The 18,592-nt window shown below is 43.3% G+C and overlaps 2 protein-coding genes across 3 annotated transcripts; both read right to left on the minus strand.

The window, feature by feature from the left end:
- Nucleotides 1-108: 108 nt before the first annotated feature.
- LOC134013081 (coagulation factor XIII B chain-like) lies at nt 109-9,771 on the minus strand. 2 transcript variants are annotated; one of them, XM_062452844.1, is made up of 13 exons: nt 9,633-9,771; nt 7,626-7,805; nt 7,007-7,115; nt 6,608-6,684; nt 5,467-5,649; nt 4,691-4,876; nt 3,806-4,003; nt 3,555-3,725; nt 3,282-3,446; nt 2,729-2,905; nt 1,850-2,029; nt 812-1,006; nt 109-597 (listed from the first exon to the last, which is right to left on the minus strand). In XM_062452844.1, the coding sequence occupies exons 1-13, from the start codon at nt 9,697-9,699 to the stop codon at nt 473-475; spliced, it is 2,013 nt and encodes a 670-aa protein (XP_062308828.1). In that variant the 5' UTR covers nt 9,700-9,771; the 3' UTR covers nt 109-472. The 2 variants fall into 2 exon arrangements, with proteins under 2 accessions (XP_062308828.1, XP_062308827.1); XM_062452843.1 differs by having other exon boundaries at nt 109-600.
- A 1,896-nt stretch (nt 9,772-11,667) lies between these two features.
- On the minus strand, nt 11,668-15,339 carry serpinb1 (serpin peptidase inhibitor, clade B (ovalbumin), member 1). The gene is made up of 7 exons (XM_062452952.1): nt 15,117-15,339; nt 14,023-14,205; nt 13,481-13,618; nt 13,034-13,151; nt 12,747-12,889; nt 12,426-12,593; nt 11,668-12,143 (listed from the first exon to the last, which is right to left on the minus strand). Exons 1-7 carry the CDS (start codon nt 15,267-15,269, stop codon nt 11,739-11,741), a joined length of 1,308 nt encoding a protein of 435 aa, XP_062308936.1. The 5' UTR covers nt 15,270-15,339; the 3' UTR covers nt 11,668-11,738.
- Between the last annotated feature and the right edge of the window lie 3,253 nt (nt 15,340-18,592).

An 18,592-nucleotide genomic window follows, 5' to 3' on the forward strand; every position in this document is an offset into this window, starting at 1 on the left:
ACCAGCAACTGTAAACTTATATTTTCCCTGTGTTTCCCAACACCCAGGTAAACTCCCCACCCCAAATGGTTTTGCAGGTGGCAATCATATCTCCTTCTCAAAAAGCCATATGGTTCAAACACTGTCCATGTTTATTCATCAAGTCAAAATATGTAAGCCTACTCACAACTGTCAAAAAAATAATAATTGTGCATGTCAAGCCAATAGCCGATGTTAAATTCCCAAAACATTTGTCATACCTCACGAAATTTCAGATATTACTTTGAACTAAAAGCACTGGTACTTCATAATACATGTACAATTAGGATAGACTCACATTTTTGCTCACCGCAGTAGGCTTGGGATTTGACATCACACTAATTTAGGTGAGACAGGTAGGCTATAACCTTTGGTTTACAATTAAGCAGTTGCACAACTAAAAAGGTTACACATGGCTGGTATTTAGTTTGGGTCACTTGCAAGTGCTGCGCTTTTATGGCTCATTTTTAGGTTTGTCTTGGATCGATGTGTTGGATTTGAGGTCGGGGTCATGTTGGGGGTTGGGGAAAGGTTGATGCTGTCCCGGGGGCTGCTGGGTCGAGGATTCAGTTCCTGTACCTGCTGGTGAAGTAAAAGCGTGAAAATCAGAAGGCCATTCTGTAGTTCACAAAGACCAATCTTGGCATTCCTGTCTTCATACTAAACTAACTCCCAAACAATCCTTTTTTTTTTTCTCTCTCTCTTTTTTTTTTCATGAAAACATTGAGATAACAAAAACCAGCAGCTGTTTAAAAATAATAGGCTACAGCAATAACAAACATTATAAACTTACGTTCTGGTTTTCCTGTGCATGTTGGCGATGTGTTCCAGTTTCCACTCGTACATTTGATTGTTTTATTTCCTCTTAATTCATAAGACTTGCGACATGCATATTCTACCGTGGATTTGTCCGCATATCCGCTCCGAAACGCAGTCAGAACGACTGCGTTTTCAACTTTCGGTGGGGAGGTGCACGTTTCCTCTTTGCCTAACGTAAAATAATTTAGAGAGTAAAACATTAAAATTACTCATTTAAATGTAGGCTAACTAGCTGCCTGTCAGAATCATATAACAAGTCTGAAATGTGACTTCTCAGTTGTAATGTTTTATTCTTGATTTCCCTACTGTTTGGTCAAGGAGCCCAACATTTCACGTCTTTACAAACCAACATTTAAGTCCCTGTAAAGTGATAATAAAATATGAGTTTGTCACACCACTGAAACATGTTAGGCCGACTAACCACCCAGCCAAGTTAGATTATCAAAAAAATAGTAACTTAAAATAAGGGACCAAAATCTTGATAATATAAGCAGTTTCTCAGATCTCAAACGCTGGGGGCGTGTCCGCTGACTCACTCGCTGGAAAGCTGTGACTTCACTGTCAAATACCGCTACAACAAAAATGGATGCTTCCCTCCATAAATGTTGGCATCTAGAGCAAGAATCCAATTCAGAAGACATTGACCGACTACCCGAGAATCATTCTTGCTTTGCAACAGAATGGTAGAAGGGTATTTTCCCTTTCCCTAAATTCTCGCATCCAAGGAATATGCATTTGCACAAAGGCATACAGTAGCTAGCTACTAATGACAGCAACTCGGAATTGAGGCATGATTTCAACCCAAATACAAACATTTTGAAAAACTAAGTCTAACTCCACAATTCAGTACTACATAGTTCAGTCTTTGTAACATGTTTAAGCAATACATTTTAATATATTTTTAATGTGTTTTAAAAACTCGGAATTCACTTTACAGGGACTTTAATACAATTAAATTCAAGCAAAGGTGTCCAATTTTCCACAAAACATTCACAATTCCACAAGTACTCACGTGTGCACTTGGGTAGTGGTGTTTCCCAGCTTCCATTCTTACATATAATATTACTATCTTTAGTCCTGTATCCCTCTTCACACTGAATCTTTACGCTGCCAGTAAAGCCGTCCTCCGGTTGTCGGCCTACCATACTTATTCTGTGCGGTATTTCAGGAAGTGTGTGACATCTAGATTTTTCTAGAAATAGAGCATTGATATCGTTAATGTGTAAACTCAATCTATTGTAACTCAGTTAAACCACCCTTCCAGAGGGATCACTTCCATACTTTCCCACCCCAGAGTTCGATCTAGGCCCCCCTGAAACATGCAACCAACCATCTTTCATGAACTGCTTTCACCAGCTACGCCAGTGGTTCTTGCCAGTTGAGAGAACCACTTTTGCTGATTCAATTGAATCGGTCGTTCTGAAGCTCAGCAGAAGCCTGGTAACAACTCGGTCATCTGAATCTGGTGTGCTGGAGCAGGGAAACATCTAGAACATGCAGGAGAGTGGGCCCTGAGGACCACTGAGCTACGCCACCAAGTGTGACGGGTATGTAACAGACGAAGCCACGCTCCATCATCACAAGGTATCGTTCGCCACTTGCTGGGTTCGAACACTCGACCTCTGACTTGCCAAGCGCGACCACTACCAACTACGCCAAAGAAAAGCTAGCTCTTTGTTGACGCGGGTGGCCTGCTACATACCTGAGGAGTGAGTTTCACGGTTTTCACACCGTTACACAAGCTAGCAACATGGAGGCACCGGTGAACGGTATTTATACTGGGTGAGTTTAGTCAATTCTACTTGGTTACATGTCACCCATTTTTATTCTCCATTTGTTTACCATACAGTACACCAAACCCACCAGTCCCTGGATATATGTGTCTGCTTACCGATGCAGGGTTTGAGTCCTGTCCATACTCCATCCTTACAGTCCGCTCCATCCCACCAGCCCCCATGTGATAGCTTGTACCCATCGTTGCAGGCATAATATAACGTGAAGTTTGATTCTTTCTTTTTTCCATTCTCTACCACAAATCCATTTTTAATGGATTTACATTTGTCGGTTCCTGATAAACACACAGAATATCAGATCCCATGGTACAACACAAGTTAAGTTAAAGGTAGTCTACTTGGGTAAACTCATCTGAACCTTGTGAATGAACAGGCTACCCCTTAGTAGGCTATAGTACAGCAGGCTATAGTACAGCAGGCTATAGTACAGCGGGCTATAGTACAGCGGGCTATAGTACAGCGGGCTATAGTACAGCGGGCTATTGTACAGCGGGCTATAGTACAGCGGGCTATAGTACAGCGGGCTATAGTACAGCGGGCTATAGTACAGCGGGCTATTGTACAGCGGGCTATAGTACAGCGGGCTATAGTACAGCAGGCTATCAGCCAGTCATAACTTTCAAATAGATTGAGAAAAAAAAGTCTTCTAACCGGAACATTGAGGTGTGTGATCCCATCCATTAATAGTGCAGCGGACAGAAAGTATTTTTGACAAGTTTTCCTCACAATTATACTGCAGTGTTTCTCCATATTTGTATACATGTTGGGTTTGTGGAATATATATGTTTTTTATATCATTTGGATCACATGTAATCTCTGAAAGAAATCATAAAATACGTTTCAAGTAATATCTACAAACACAGCTAGGGTTAGCTGTAAAACAAGAACAACGACGGTAAAACAAGAACAACTAAAGCAAAATACCTTTACATGTTGGAATTGGAGACCAGCCAATCGTAGTGCACCGAGCGTCGGCAAAGCCTTCTAACTTATAACCGGAATCACAGTCAAACTGGACACTGTCCTGCAACCTGTACGACTCTTTCCGTGGCTTCATATTTAAATGTGGGACAGTTTGTCGAAAGCATCTTATCTCTGGAATAAGATAACATGGTTATGTACTGTTTAACATGGCTACAGAACAGAAGGGTGTCCATTCACAGGGGCAGTGGTACCTTCACAAACGGGGGCGTGTGGGCCCGGTCTCCAAAATCCATTTTTTTGACATGTTGCAGTTTCTGAAGGTTTGCGACTTTGTTGAATCCAGTTCCCAGGACTACATTGCACCATCAGTCGGTCACCAATTGAAAATATTGTTTTACCAGAAGGGGTATAAGAGCCTTTCTCTGATGGCGTTAATTCACATTTTATTTCTGTAAGAAAATGTAAAAGTGAATGTATTATGCAATATTCTCTGGGTTCATAGTGTTTAAACTACATGACATATAGTTAACTTTGGGTCACAAGTCATTTTTCTGCATGATTTCAGGGTCAGATGGCTGAGCGGTTAGGGAATCGGGCTAATAATCAGAAGATTGTCGGTTCGATTCCTGACCGTGCAAAATGAAGGTTGTGTCCTTGGGCAAGGCACTTCATCCTACTTGCCTCGGGAGAATGTCCCTGTACTTACTGTAAGTCGCTCTGGATAAGAGCGTCTGCTAAATGACTAAATGTAAATGATTTTGAAGTGCGGTTTGAGAAACCCATTTCATTTACTACATCACTGATTACTGATTTATTATTACTACTCCTGACTCCCAAAATCAGACGAAACATAGTGTAGATGTTTATCCATGCAACCCACGACGAATGAGTGTCTCCAGACTACAACAATTCGAAAGTTCGCACACATCCCCCCAAAAGATGTTGATTGATCGCCCTCTAGTGGCATTAAAGGAGAACTACACAAACGTTACCCTACATCAATTAAGATCTAGGGAATCCTACACGCAAACGATGTACACATGTAAATATGACACAATGTCTCACTGAATTTTAAAATCTCTGAGTTTTTTCTTGGTAAATAAAGGTTGAATAATAATAATAAAAAAATAACTCACCTTCACATCTAGGGTGCGGATTCCACTGGGCGGAATTGCCCGTTTTAACACATCGAGGATTCATGTTTGTATTAAACTTTTTGTATGAATCGTTACAATCATAATCCAGGACGTCGTTCTCATTGTAATCATCCTTCCTATTCCTGACTGCACCGTTTTCAATATTTGGAGCGCCACATTTGAAAACTGTTGAAGAACACAAATCTCATCAGAAAGGGAAATGTTCAGCTTAGACACAATTAAAGCTAAGAACACGTTGGAATACAAATGACTGAGTTCATGTATGTAGTTGACTACAGCTTGTTAGCTAGGGAGTTCTAAATTGGACAACTAGGATTAACATCATTAACCCTTGTGCTGCCTTCGGGTCACATGACCCAAAGGTTCATAACGAACCATCGTTGTGTTTACCCAATTTTACCCAATACAAAAACAAATAAAAATAATTTTCTTTTAACCATCGCAATGTGGGGGGTCTGAGACAGCCCAACGGTTAAAAGAAAATGATTCACTTTGTTTTGGTATGCGGTAAAGTTGTCGCAATACGACGGTGGGTCACAATGACTGATGGGTCAGAATGACCCGAAGATAACACAAGGGTTAATCGTATTTTCTATCTGTTACAAGTCATTTGAAATGAATATCGTCCGGCAAATTGCTATATCTTAAATTGTGAATCAATAAGGTTTCTGCCATACGTGTATATATATACTTTATATAAAGTCTTGTGTATAGTATTTTGAACTAAATCTCTGGTGTAATAAGAGTTGACCTACTTTTGCATGTTGGAACTTTTCCACTCCATTCTCCCTGGTTGTTACAGTCAATGTTCCCCGTCCCATCCACTATCATGTTGCTTGACTTGCACTTGAAAGTGACCACGGTGCCAGAGGTGGCCTCCAAATACTCGCCGTACGCATACATGTTATTGTCTATATCAAGAGGCGGGCATTTCAGCGCTGAACAAAAGAGACAATCCACACAATTACTCAATAGACAAAACAGCTGGACTTTAAAGTCAGGGACCAGATCAGACAAAGAACTGGCCCCTTCACAAGATGTTTGATCTTATTAATTATGTTTCTATTCATCAGACACTTATCCAAAGCGGTGTACAGGTTGGTAGGGGTATTTGAACCTCTGGATCATCAGTCAAATGCTCTAACCACTATGCCCACTCTGTGTGGGGCATGTTGCTCCACTATGAGAGTGTTCAGGTGCGTGAGTCTTCAGGTGCGTGAGTGTGTTCAGGTGCGTGTGTGTGTGTTCAGGTGTGTGTGTGTGTTCAGGTGCGTGAGTGTTCAGGTGCGTGTGTGTGTTCAGGTGCATGAGTGTTCAGGTGCGTGAGTGTGTTCAGGTGCGTGTGTGTGTTCAGGTGCGTGTGTGTGTTCAGGTGCGTGTGTGTTCAGGTGCGTGTGTGTGTGTTCAGGTGCGTGTGTTCAGGTGTTTGTGTGTGTTCAGGTGTTTGTGTGTGTTCAGGTGTTTGTGTGTGTTCAGGTGTTTGTGTGTGTTCAGGTGCGTGTGTGTTCAGGTGCGTGTGTGTGTTCAGGTGCGTGTGTGTGTGTTCAGGTGCGTGTGTGTGTGTTCAGGTGCGTGTGTTCAGGTGTTTGTGTGTGTTCAGGTGTTTGTGTGTGTTCAGGTGCGTGTGTGTTCAGGTGCGTGAGTGTGTTCAGGTGCGTGAGTGTGTTCAGGTGCGTGAGTGTGTTCAGGTGCGTGAGTGTGTTCAGGTGCGTGAGTGTGTTCAGGTGCGTGAGTGTGTTCAGGTGCGTGAGTGTGTTCAGGTGCGTGAGTGTGTTCAGGTGCGTGTGTGTGTTCAGGTGCGTGTGTGTGTTCAGGTGCGTGTGTGTGTTCAGGTGCGTGTGTGTGTTCAGGTGCGTGTGTGTTCAGGTGCGTGTGTGTTCAGGTGCGTGTGCTCACCCTCGCAGACAGGGACGGCGTTACTCCAGCCTTGGCTCACGCACGTTCGAATGGGAGACCTGCTTATCATCACGTAACTGACGGCCACACAGGACACACATACAAACAACAAGATGTGTGACAGGGAGGGAGGAAACGCTTTGACAGAGTGTGGTAACATTTGGTGCAGTCACCCGGGCATTAAATTGATATTCCACTGATTGTGTAAACCTATGATGAACAGAAAATGTTTGTTCCTGTTAACAAGTGACTTTCCTGCACAGTTTGTAGAGTGCTCCAAACGTATAGACTTTTCCTTCCGAAAATTTGTGTTTTTGACGTTTCCCGAAGGAAAAATATGGGTGCTTGTGTGGACAACAATCAAGATATAGCTAATTGAGTTTTTGACCAAATCCCTACCCTGGTTTGCATTTATACAGAACTGCTGAACCAAAGGAGAAATCGTTGCTTTTGTCTGTAAGTTCGAAGTCCGCATTTGGTGATTCCCCTGGGTGTCCACACTGCTTACCTGAAAACACATTTATTACATCAATTCATATACAACACTATATATTATTATACAGACTAGACTACAACACTATACTATGATACAGACTAGACTACAACACTATATATTATTATACAGACTAGACTACAACACTATACTATGATACAGACTAGACTACAACACTATACTATGATACAGACTAGACTACAACACCATAGATTATGATACAGACTAGACTACAACACCATAGATTATGATACAGACTGGTTTACAACAGACTAGCCTACAACTATGATAGACACATGGTTCTTCTAGGGAATATTATCACAGCTGCCCTCTTCATTAGGTATAAAACCTACACGGGTACACCAGGCCGTACATGAAGTACGTGTTCGTAATAAAAACGTAATCTTGTCGCAGACACTTTTATCCAGAGAGAGGAACAGGAGGGATTTCAACCTGGGATTTACGCTCTAACCACTGAGCTAGACCTGTCCGTAGAAGAGGATGTGTAGAGATGAACAGGCTTACGTTTACAGTCCTCGTTTTGGGAAAACCAGGTTCCGTCTTCCCTGCACTCCATTTTGTAGAACCCCTCATAGCCAGTTTGGCAGAGCACTCTGACCTTGGATCCCACAGGATATTCCTTCTGCAAATTATGTGTTGTGAAACCTTCTTTGTTTAGAGCGTTAAAATCGTCTATTTTACAACCTGGGAAAGCAGACATAAACAAAAATAATAACATTTTAAAAAATTGCTACAAAACATCTAAGCTCATTTATACTATATTTCTTTATACATAATGTGGATTCCTGTCCAGTTGATAACCTCTTAAGCCTCCTGTTAAATGTGCCTAAAAACGCCTAAACAGCATACCCAAAGTAAATTGGAAGCTGTTCTTGAACCATTTGGAGTACATGCATGTAAATGATCTCTTTTGAAAGCTGACACTCTGAAGTTATGTCCCCTGTTGTCAGGACCCCTGTCAGTCCTTCTAGTGTTGAGTAATAGAAGCTTGAACACAAGGAAAGTGAAAATTTCTATTTCCGCCTAGATTTTGTTTTGAAAACAGAGGCCTGAATAGGCCTAGAGGTGGTAGGTATTATCTGGAAGACTAAATTGGACCACAGGTTGAAGCCTTACCCAATTCAAATCAAAAGTCAAACATAATACCACAATATATTCATATTTGACACATGTTTTTATAAGAGTACATCCAGGAATTTTCTAAAAGGGTCTTTTGGAGACTCCAAAATGACCCTTTGTAACCAAGGTCAAGGTCAAATAAAAAGGTATTATTTTTCATAATTGTTATCTCTGGCCCATCTCTGGTACTTAGAAATATCATATATAATAGCTAAATCCCTAATTAGTAATACTGAAACAAAAAAACTGAAGCATGAACACATTGGAGTGCTTTATCTGATTCCAAGGATTGGCGCACAAAGAACACTGATTCTGTCAACCATATTGCGCAATCGACTGTTATTTTGAAGGCTCCACAGACGCATACAAATGAGGTATTGGCATTTTCAGCTAGCTGTCAGCTACAAGGCTAACGAGCTAATTTCAGAGCCAGTCGAAGCCAGTTCGAGAAATTTGTTTAGAACGAGTGTGGGGGGGGGGGCGGGGGGGGGGCAGGACGCACAGACCTAGTTGGCTTTAGAGGGCTGTCAACGGGGCATGGAAGCTCCTATTGGGTCGAACAAGGTGTCAATCAAAAGGGGAGGGTTCAACGGACATTTTGAGACCTTCATTTTGTAAATACTCCGTTGATAAATCGGAGAAAATAACACTTTTATGTGAACAAGTTGTTTCTTCCGTCGGCTAACTTGCATAATGAAACAAAGGATAATGGCTATTCATGAACGTAAAACATTGTATTTGGACGAATTACTTTACATGGTTAGATACTTTGAACCCTTGGGACTTACGCAGATCAAGTTTTGATGGCATGATTTGCACACCTGGACCTATTTGAACAACTTAGGGTGAGTACAACTTTTTTCTTTGGCATTGTTGAAGGAATGTTCACCGGAAAAAGACGTTGACTTTGCTTGCTATTGCGACTTGATCTTGAATTGGTTTATTTCAATGGAAGCACAAGAATCGTAGCTTTCCAACGATGTATAACATGTGTAGCGTCTAAAAAATATATTTTTTAGAATTTAGTGCGTCGTAACTGAGGAAGGGGGAGGCAGCATTTTTGTCTCGCGGGCGAAACAGGAGCGTAAACAGACACAGACAGCCTTTAAGACGGGCTGGTCATGCTTGACAGATGTTATAATGTCTATAGAATGATATAACGTACATCAAACAGTAGGCGGCATATGCACATTAACTTCTTCGCTTAACGGTATGATAAGTCAATAGATAAACATACTTTGGGATCTACAGAGTTGCAATGTGATTGAATACGTTTATTGTACATACGTGTCGTAAATGTAACTTAAACTGGAGATCTTCTTTTGGTAGCACAATACGAGATTGTTTTGGTCAAATTACTTACAAATGTTACATGAGAATCCTGAACCTTACCTTGGGCCCCAACAGACACAGTATACATCCATGACACGAGGATGAAGCTATGGATTAAAACATGCATTTTAAATTCAGGCTGTCACAAGCCAGTGGTGACTAGACTTAACAGAACATCACCTATATATAAAGGCTGTGGTCATGCCTTCAGTACGCGTGGGAGGGGCAACACTGTACACAGGATGTCATAGGATGACAGACTGAAGGATGGACCCACTATGGATTATTTTCTGTTTAAAAAAACAAAACAAAAAAACGTAGTGAGAAAGAAACAGCACATTCATAACTGCGTCAGCTGATGCCAATCAACACATTCATGTTTCATTTTGTTTGGGTATGATTGATATAGTATATGAGATTTACTTGACACATTGACGCATTTCATGGTCCTATGGGTTAACCGAAGGTTTAGAAACAGGCTAGAGACTCTGAACCTTTGAAGTTGACTTAGTGGAGTTTGATTTAGTTGTTTACCCCTAAAACAAACTGAAGATTCCTGTAAAGGTCTGTTTACCTTCCAGACCCCTGCAAATCATTTGCTACTCAATCAGTCCATCCCATGGAATCGAAAGAGGTCATCATGAATTTAATTCTAAAACAAATGTACAGAGGTGGACAACACAATCTAGTAGTAGTAGGCCAGAATTACTATGTAAGATGCAACTGTTATCCTGTATAACAATGATTCTGTGTTCAGTATTCCTTGTGTGCAGAGAGAGGCCTAAGACCTAAGACCCTTATCTTGGGGCTGAGGACTAAGAAGAGGGCGGTATATTTGTTTATTTAAAGGAAATACTGTTTGACAGAGCTAGAAGGAGGACTGAGGTCTGGTGACCATTAGCTTGTCACCTAGTGGAGGTAGGGTTGATGTTGTAAATGTCCATTGCAAAGGACGCACACACGCAAACATGCACGCACACACGCCCGCACACATGCGCGCCAGGTCTATGCAAGGGAGCCAATGAAAGAAGAGCCATGGGATCATGGCTTTTTAACCCGATTCTGCTTAAATAGCTTGCTAGCACAACATGCTAGTGGACAAACTTTGTATTGCGATCAGATTTTGTCTCCTTGCCGGCAAGCATTAAACTATTGTACTTTCTTTGAATCCGACGACTCTGTACATTACTTGATAAAGAAATGATCCTAACAAAATACCCCCCTGTATTTATCCTAACAAAATACCCCCCTGTATGCATCAGCAGTGATAGTGCTTAACGAACACGTTATAAGAAAGTTAGTTCTCTGGTGGAGGTGACATGTGATGTCAGAAGCAGTAGGGTTCTCTCGCTTTGCAAAAACCCTAAAATGTGCCACTAGAATGAAAAGCTTCAGTCTCGATGCTTGTGTACTCGTTCTCCACGGGGAGTTCTACTGTGGGCGTACGACAGCCAGGGGCGTGGCCACGAGGGGCGTGGCCACGTGGTGGCCAGGGGGGGCCACGGCCACCATTAGTCAGAGAATGGCCACCCTGCCGGCCCCCCCAACCTCACGGTGCCACCCCAAATAAAAGACTGGCCAGAGCTGGCCTCCCCAGAAATAATGTCCTGGCTACGCCCCTGACGACAGCTCAGCGTGTACCTTAAGGGCTTATCCCTGCTCCATTCATCATCCAAACACACGTACAAGTCAACAACCATTGGAGAGTTTCAATTAACTCAAAACATTTGGTTCTCTTTCTATATTGTTCTGTGTTCAACGCATTCGAAAACATTCGTATTCCTTTTGAAGATACACGAAAGAAACACGGGTTGTTTTATCACCAGAGAACTGTGGGTGGGAGTACATTTTAACCACAAGAGGGCAGAAGTTAATCAGTGAAAGCAGAATCTGAGCTCTCAGAATTACACGGTTCCATCTGCGTTTGGGGGTTCCCCTTCCCTCTCTGACAGCAGAGCATTGAAGGGACTCAACCGTTACAAAACCTAGTTCCAAACGGCAATAAGTCTAGTGGATGTTTGACATACATGTGTTTATGCAGTGATTTCGTATAAGAACAACAACATGCAACACACAGACTGCAGAACACCAGAGCTCCGTTGAGAGCAACAGACGCACTCTTTTATTCGACAAAGTGAATTTGTTTGTTCTCCGCGCCGGAACGTTCTACTGTGGAGAAGAGAACCTGCCGAGAAAGAGGACCGACTTGCTCTTGTTGTGCCTGATGAAGAAGAGGAAGGGGTGGTCGGCTGTGAAGTGCTCCTCCCTCAGCATGCAGAAGGATATCATGCCCGCTGTGGCAGCTGCTGCCTCTGTGCCTTCCTCGTTCACCTCCACGAAGGCCTTGTGGGCCACGGTGGACAGGAAGAGCCCGCCCTGGCCGTTCATCCCCGACAGGTCTGCCTTGTTACTGAACACGTCCGTCATGCCCAGCTTCGCCAGGACGTCGTTCAGGACGACATCCTCTTCCAGTTTGAACTTGGGCAGGTGAACTATGACCTCCGAGCCGGTGTCCATGTTGTTTCTGTCAGTCCACTCGGACAGCTTCTCCACTGAGAGCTCCTTCTCCAGCTATGGCACAAAGAGGCACAAATCAATCAAAATACTGTGCAGTAGATGGACGTAGCACAAATAGATACCCAACATTATTCAATTATAACCAGTGTTGAAATGAATGGTGATGGACTAAAAGCAGAAGTGTGATCCTGCCTGGTAACGACTCAGTCGTTTGAATCAGGTGTGTTGGAGCAGGGAAACACCTAGAACATGCAGGACAGTGGGCCCTGAGGGCCAGGTTCGAGAAACACTGACCTATAGGGCTAAGATTATCTACAGGTAACCTTTGTTTTTTACTTTGAGTAGTGGGTCAGAGCCGTCTGTGGATTGTTCCGGCAGCAGGACAAACATGCTCAGCTCCTCGTCCACGTAAGGGAGCTCCAGAATCTGGAGGTTGTAGTCTGAGATGTAGTTGAAGGGGAGCTTCTTCATCAGGTACATCATCTGAACCGGTGTGCTCTCATTCTGAAGGTACACACACACACACACACACACACACACACACACACACACACATATTGGAGGAAGTACACCTTAACACTTTTTCCACACTTATTTCTGTGTACTGTAACTACATTCAGCATTACCTAGTCTATTCAATTGCATTGTCTTTCTGACCTGGTTCAGTTTAAAGTCCATCTCTTTGGTCTCGCTTTCGGCAAATCGGTTGAGCCAGTTCCCTTTGAAGTAGATGGCGTTCACCAGAGCCAGCCTTGTCATGGAAGTAACCATTCCTGGCTTGAGCAGGTCTTTGATTTTATCTGTCAAGAGAATCATCACAATCAATCAATCAGGCAAATCTATGTTACAAGAAAATATGCGATTAGACACCCAAACTATCCTGGACCTTAAGGTTGACAAGCCACAGATATTGCTTCATATTCATCTAGGCTGCACCATCTCACCTTCAGTCTGTTGCTCCACCCAGCTGTTGATCTGGGCCCTGGACTCTTCTGCGGACCCCATGAAGTCCACCGCCTTCATGTCAGCGTGGTAGAACTTCTGAGTGGCCTCCACAAATTCCTGCAGCACAGACACAGTCTTAGTATACAACAAGGGCATTCAGCCCTGGTCCTCAGGGCCCACTGTCCTGCATGTTCTAGATGTTTCCCTGCTCCAACACAACTGATTCAGATGAACAGCTCGTTATAAGGCTTCCACAGAGCTTGTTGATAACCCATTCATTTGAATCCGGTGTGTTGGAGCAGGGAAACATCTAGAACATGCAGGACAGTGGGCCCTGAGGACCAGGATTGACCACTCCTGGTATACAATCTCCTAGTTCCGTTGTATGATGCTGTACGCACACATAAACCTACCCTCACTCGAGGGTGAGATGCAGAGGAACTAACCGGGAGGAAGTGGCTCTTCTGTTCTCCGTAGACGCGGTTAGCCAGCTTCAGGACGTAGGAGGCAGACGGAGAGTTGATCTCTGCGTTGAGCGTCTGGAACTCTGTGTGGACGTCTTTGGTTGAGCCGAAGGCCAGAACCTGGGGGGAGGTTTAGAGAGGAGAGCTCAACACAGATATGTCAGGAATGTAAACTTGGCATAGCGACGGACGCGTCCTTGCATTTGTACGCAGATATGATGTCATTTTTTTGGCAGCAGGATGCTTTATGACATGTCAATGGTTCTGATAACTAATTCGATGATGATGTAAGAGAAAGAGACACATATACTGTTGTCATGCAGTCAATACTACTGCCAACTGTGTGTAACAGATTTGTTTATGACCCTCTCCATAGTAACGGATAGTAAAGGCAGTTAGCATGTTCCTCCAGCGCGGTCGTGGAGTCTAAAGTACAGGTAACACAATTTTAATATCTTCAAAAGTTGCAATCCCTATGGTCTTGTGTGTGTGTGTGTGTGTGTGTGTAAGAGAGGGTGGGGTACCTTTTCCATCTGTGCTGCAGTGTTGCCCTTCGCTCCCAGGTAGACCATAGCCAAAGCGGAGCTGATGCTTAGCGGAGACACAAACACGTTCCCAGCGGGACTGGTCGCGCTCAGGGTGCGGAACAGCTCCAACGCGAACGCTGTGTTTGAGTTGCTGAGAGCCATGGCCGCTGACTGTGTATCCTGGGATGTAGGAATACGGATGTGAGCAGGGTTCAACTCAGGGGCGATTTTAGGATCAGACCTTTAGGGGTGTTCAGCCCCCAATGAGAATGTGACATGAATACAGTGCCTTGCAAAAGTGCTAAACCCCCTTGCTAATATAAATCCCTAATTTCACTGGATAACAATTAATACATTTATGTATTATTATGCAAAATATTGAATGAATGAAAAAACGAAGGATGTCCCTTTCTTCATGAACTACCAGCATCAAATGATAATAAACAATAATATTTTTCATTTTTTAATTATTATTATTTTTAGGGGTGCTGAGATGAAATTTAGGAGTGCTTGAACACCCCCAAAAGGGGTCTAAAATCGCCACTGTTTCAACTACAGTGTCACAGCAGTTGAACTGTCTAATACCCTGTTAATGATGCTTAATAATACCCGCGAGGGGTTGGTTTGGGTGCAGTTCTACGGACATAGTTGAACCCCTCTAGGACATTGCTTGTGAAAAGGGCTACAGCAGACAAATAGCCTACATTAGATTTGTATTTAATAATAGGTTATAGAACATTTTATAGGCCTACAGTTTACACAACCGACTTGTAAACGTCTTTATCAATTCACGATTTCCCCTGCCCCCCAAATGTTGTCTAAGTCTTTTCGATTTTAAGCATGAATAACTTTCTGGATAAGACGATCAAGGACTTTTCCGGGTGTAGCCCAGCCTACACAAGTATAGCTACCCTGACCGTAATGAAAAGGTTCGATCAAGAGAAATCGGGTCCCCATCAACCCGGAAAATAATCTGAGATTTTAGATCAAATGTAAGAAAAGTCTTCTTCGTTTGAAAACATAACATTTTCTGCAAGTAAATGTACTGCATCAATCAGCCTTGTGTGTCGTTTAAATGTTAGGCTACTTACTCGTTTTGCTTTCGGAAATGAATGATCCGTACGCCGGTGGAACGAACAAACTGAAAACGAATAGAGATACAGACAGCCAAGAAGCAACACTCTTCTCGACAGAACTGCGCTACAGATGTACAGTGTTGAGATAATAGCTACACGCCAAATCATTCGAGGATTTTAACACTGTATACCGTACTTCCCCAGTACTCCACCCTGAGCAATATCAAAGGGTGGGACTGACCAGACAGCATTATCATGAAAAAATGTGATGTTGAAGACACAGCCAAACCTTGTGCAAGCACCGCACCTTAAGTATGCCTGTACTTTGCTCCGCCTGGCGACTATAGGCAGCAGGTGTATTTTTCATAAGCCTACAGACTGGAATTTGCTAGTCGTAGAAACGAAAGGTGCGGCAAAGGAGGTGGGCGGGTCAAAGGTGTATTTCGGCTAACCACCCACACACAGATAACTGGGTGTGTGTTAGTGCTGAAACGTTTGTTTTATTGTGTACAACCTTTTCACAATAGCCTGAGATCCATAGTGACACCAGGAGGACTGCCTAATCGAAATTTTTGTTCGACAATCAGATTATTGCATTTAAGGCCCAATCCTTAATGTTTAATCTCAATTAATCTCTCTGATGATGAGTAGCCTATGGACATATACCGACTGTGTTAAGCAGTTCAGTGATTTGGTTACATGGTGTCTTCTTTCCCATCTCTGGCTCTTAATCACTTCTCTCTTAGAAGTCTGTTGACTCACCCAGGCATGTAGGTAGTTCAGAGTTCCAATTTTAATCGCTGCTGACTTTTAACAGAAATCCCACTCATAAACAAGTGCTCTCAATGTCATTTTGTTCCTTGACCAACCAGGCAGAGAGTAGAGAGTAGGGTCAGGATGTCATAAGGAAGGAACATCCTGTCATGTTTGGTTTGGAAATCCATCGTTTAAGCCGGCTGACAAATAAAACTGTGCGGTCAGAGGAGTGAGGCTGTGCGGTTCAGGGCAGGAAGACCGTGGAACAGTCCGGACCCTCTGTCCCTGCTTGAACCCTCGCCATCGATGTGATCCTTCCCTTATTTATGACCCCGAGATAAAAGCGTGTCGGAAGGTCAGCTTAACATGACCAGCGCTGGAGATTTAGGATTGTTTTTCTTGCTTATCGATGTCCTTTAACTGCTGTGCCGGAGTTCGTGTTGCCCTCATTTCAGACTCTCACATGCGCGCACACACACACACACACTCATCAGAGCCAGTTTGTTTCTCCCTCTAACTAAACAAGTACAGGTCTGTATCCTAAAGCCAGGCTACGGGAACGTCCTTGACACCATAACCTGGCACACGAGACACAGGGTACAGTAGCTTCAGTTAGGTTGTGGAAAAATCAACAAGAAGGGTTATGAGGTCAGGTAGTCAGGTGGCTGAGTGGTGAGGGAATCGGGCTAGTAATCCGAAGGTTGCCAGTTCGATTCCCGGTCATGCCAACTGACGTTGTGTCCTTGGGCAAGGCACTTCACCCTACTTGCCTCGGGGGAGAATGTCCCTGTACTTACTGTAAGTCGCTCTGGATAAAAGCGTCTGCTAAATGTAATGTAATGAGGTCACCACGAGAGAGGGAACAAATACTGGATGATCCGGTTGTCCCATGGTAGAATCGTGAACCGGAGCACACAAGCTCTACTGCAACTACAGCTTACCTGTCCAAAACATCACCTGAGCCTCTGTCTGTCTGTCTCTTTAGTTGCTAGGCAAAATAGGAATAAATAAAGACTGTGTGTGTGACAAGGTTCAGGTGAGTAGTTCATGGTACATCACCAGATACTACCTTGCTATGAATGTTGGAACACTAATCTTCCCTTAATGGTCTGCAGAAGTCAATGTCGTGCTTAGGTGAAACTCTATCAGGTGTTGCGTGTTTGATACGGTTGCTGGAATTGCTCATGTCGAAGGAGAGCAGTCAAACCGCGTATATTTTTGGCGTGGGGCGAGCCTTAGATCGTCGCTCCGATTTCTGAATTCATGAAAGACTTACAGTGTTGCCAATTAAAACTCAAAACCAGGTTTTATTTAAACATTTTACTACCAGCCATGCAGAAAATCCCCTACAGTATCACCTATGTGGATTTAGTATCTAAATTATGCTTTAAAGTCTCCAATTTGTTTGTAAAAACAGCTGTTGAGTGGCCTATCGATGCTTCAGCTCACAAAGGAAGTTATGACCAGGGGAAACGGTACCTGCACGAGGCCGTCCACACCTGTGACCATGACGATCACCATGACGATCACCATGACGATCGGCTGGCACAACAGGACCAGGGAACCCACGGAACTGTGACCTTCTGAGGGATCAAGCAGGAATCTGCCCCTCCTGGTTGAGTTTCTAGGTAAGATTAACCAGCGTACTGTTTCAAGTGTAGTCTGTCACCTGTCATCCCTTCGGATGGCGTAGTGTAGACAATCCACATAGCCCTTCAGGCTGAGAATGCACACAGAATGTGATGCAGGAAAGAGATATATAAATCGACTGAACTGTTAGTTACTTGCCATTGCAGCCTTGCCTCCTCTCCCCACACTCCCTGCTCCTCTAACTACAGGATATTAGCAACCCTGAGACACATTCCGTTCCATAAAAAAAAGATCTATAAAAGCTCTAAAGAAAGGAAACCAATGTCATGTTAAATTTAAACATCAGACTTAAAATAGTTTCCCCACCTGCCTCTTCTACTGTGATTAAAAAAAGCCAAAGCTTCAATAAATTCTTTTCTTTTTTATTGCAACCTTGTTCACAAGCTTGTAATCTTCTACGGAAGAGGTCATTCCCCTAATAATAGGACACAGTGTATCTGAACCATTCGTGTCCAGCTAGGTTAGGCAGGCAAGCAAGTAGCCCGTCCAATCAATTCATTCCAGCTGAATGCTGTCCAATCATTGCATTTGGTCCGAACATAATGATTGGTCGTGTTTGTAACAGTTTTCAGTTTTTTTTTTTGGATTACTATCAGGATGTGAAGTTTATTTCAGCAAATATGAAAAAAATATGACTTCTCAAAAACATCACCTACCCTGCCTTTAACTCTCTCTGACGATGGCAAAACACTGCTTAGACTACCCCTGTATGTTGTGACTACGGCTTGAACAAGTACTGATTAGAGTTGGAGCTAAATTTAGTCTGAGAAGAAAGCAAGCTTTTGATTTGCCCCAGTGCCACACAGAACACAGTGGCTACCGAAAGGCACAGCTCAATCCTACGTCAGCAGAGCGAGACAGAGAGAGACAGAGAGACAGAGAGAGAGACAGAGAGAGAGACAGAGAGAGAGACAGAGAGAGAGACAGAGAGAGACAGAGAGAGACAGAGAGAGACAGAGAGAGAGACAGAGAGACAGAGAGAGAGAGAGAAAGAGAGAGAGAGAGACAGACAGAGAGACAGACAGAGAGACAGAGAGAGAGACAGAGAGAGAGACAGAGAGACAGAGAGAGACAGAGAGAGACAG

This window comes from Osmerus eperlanus, chromosome 26 (assembly GCF_963692335.1).
Source record: "Osmerus eperlanus chromosome 26, fOsmEpe2.1, whole genome shotgun sequence".
NCBI classification, from domain to species: Eukaryota; Metazoa; Chordata; class Actinopteri; order Osmeriformes; family Osmeridae; genus Osmerus; species Osmerus eperlanus.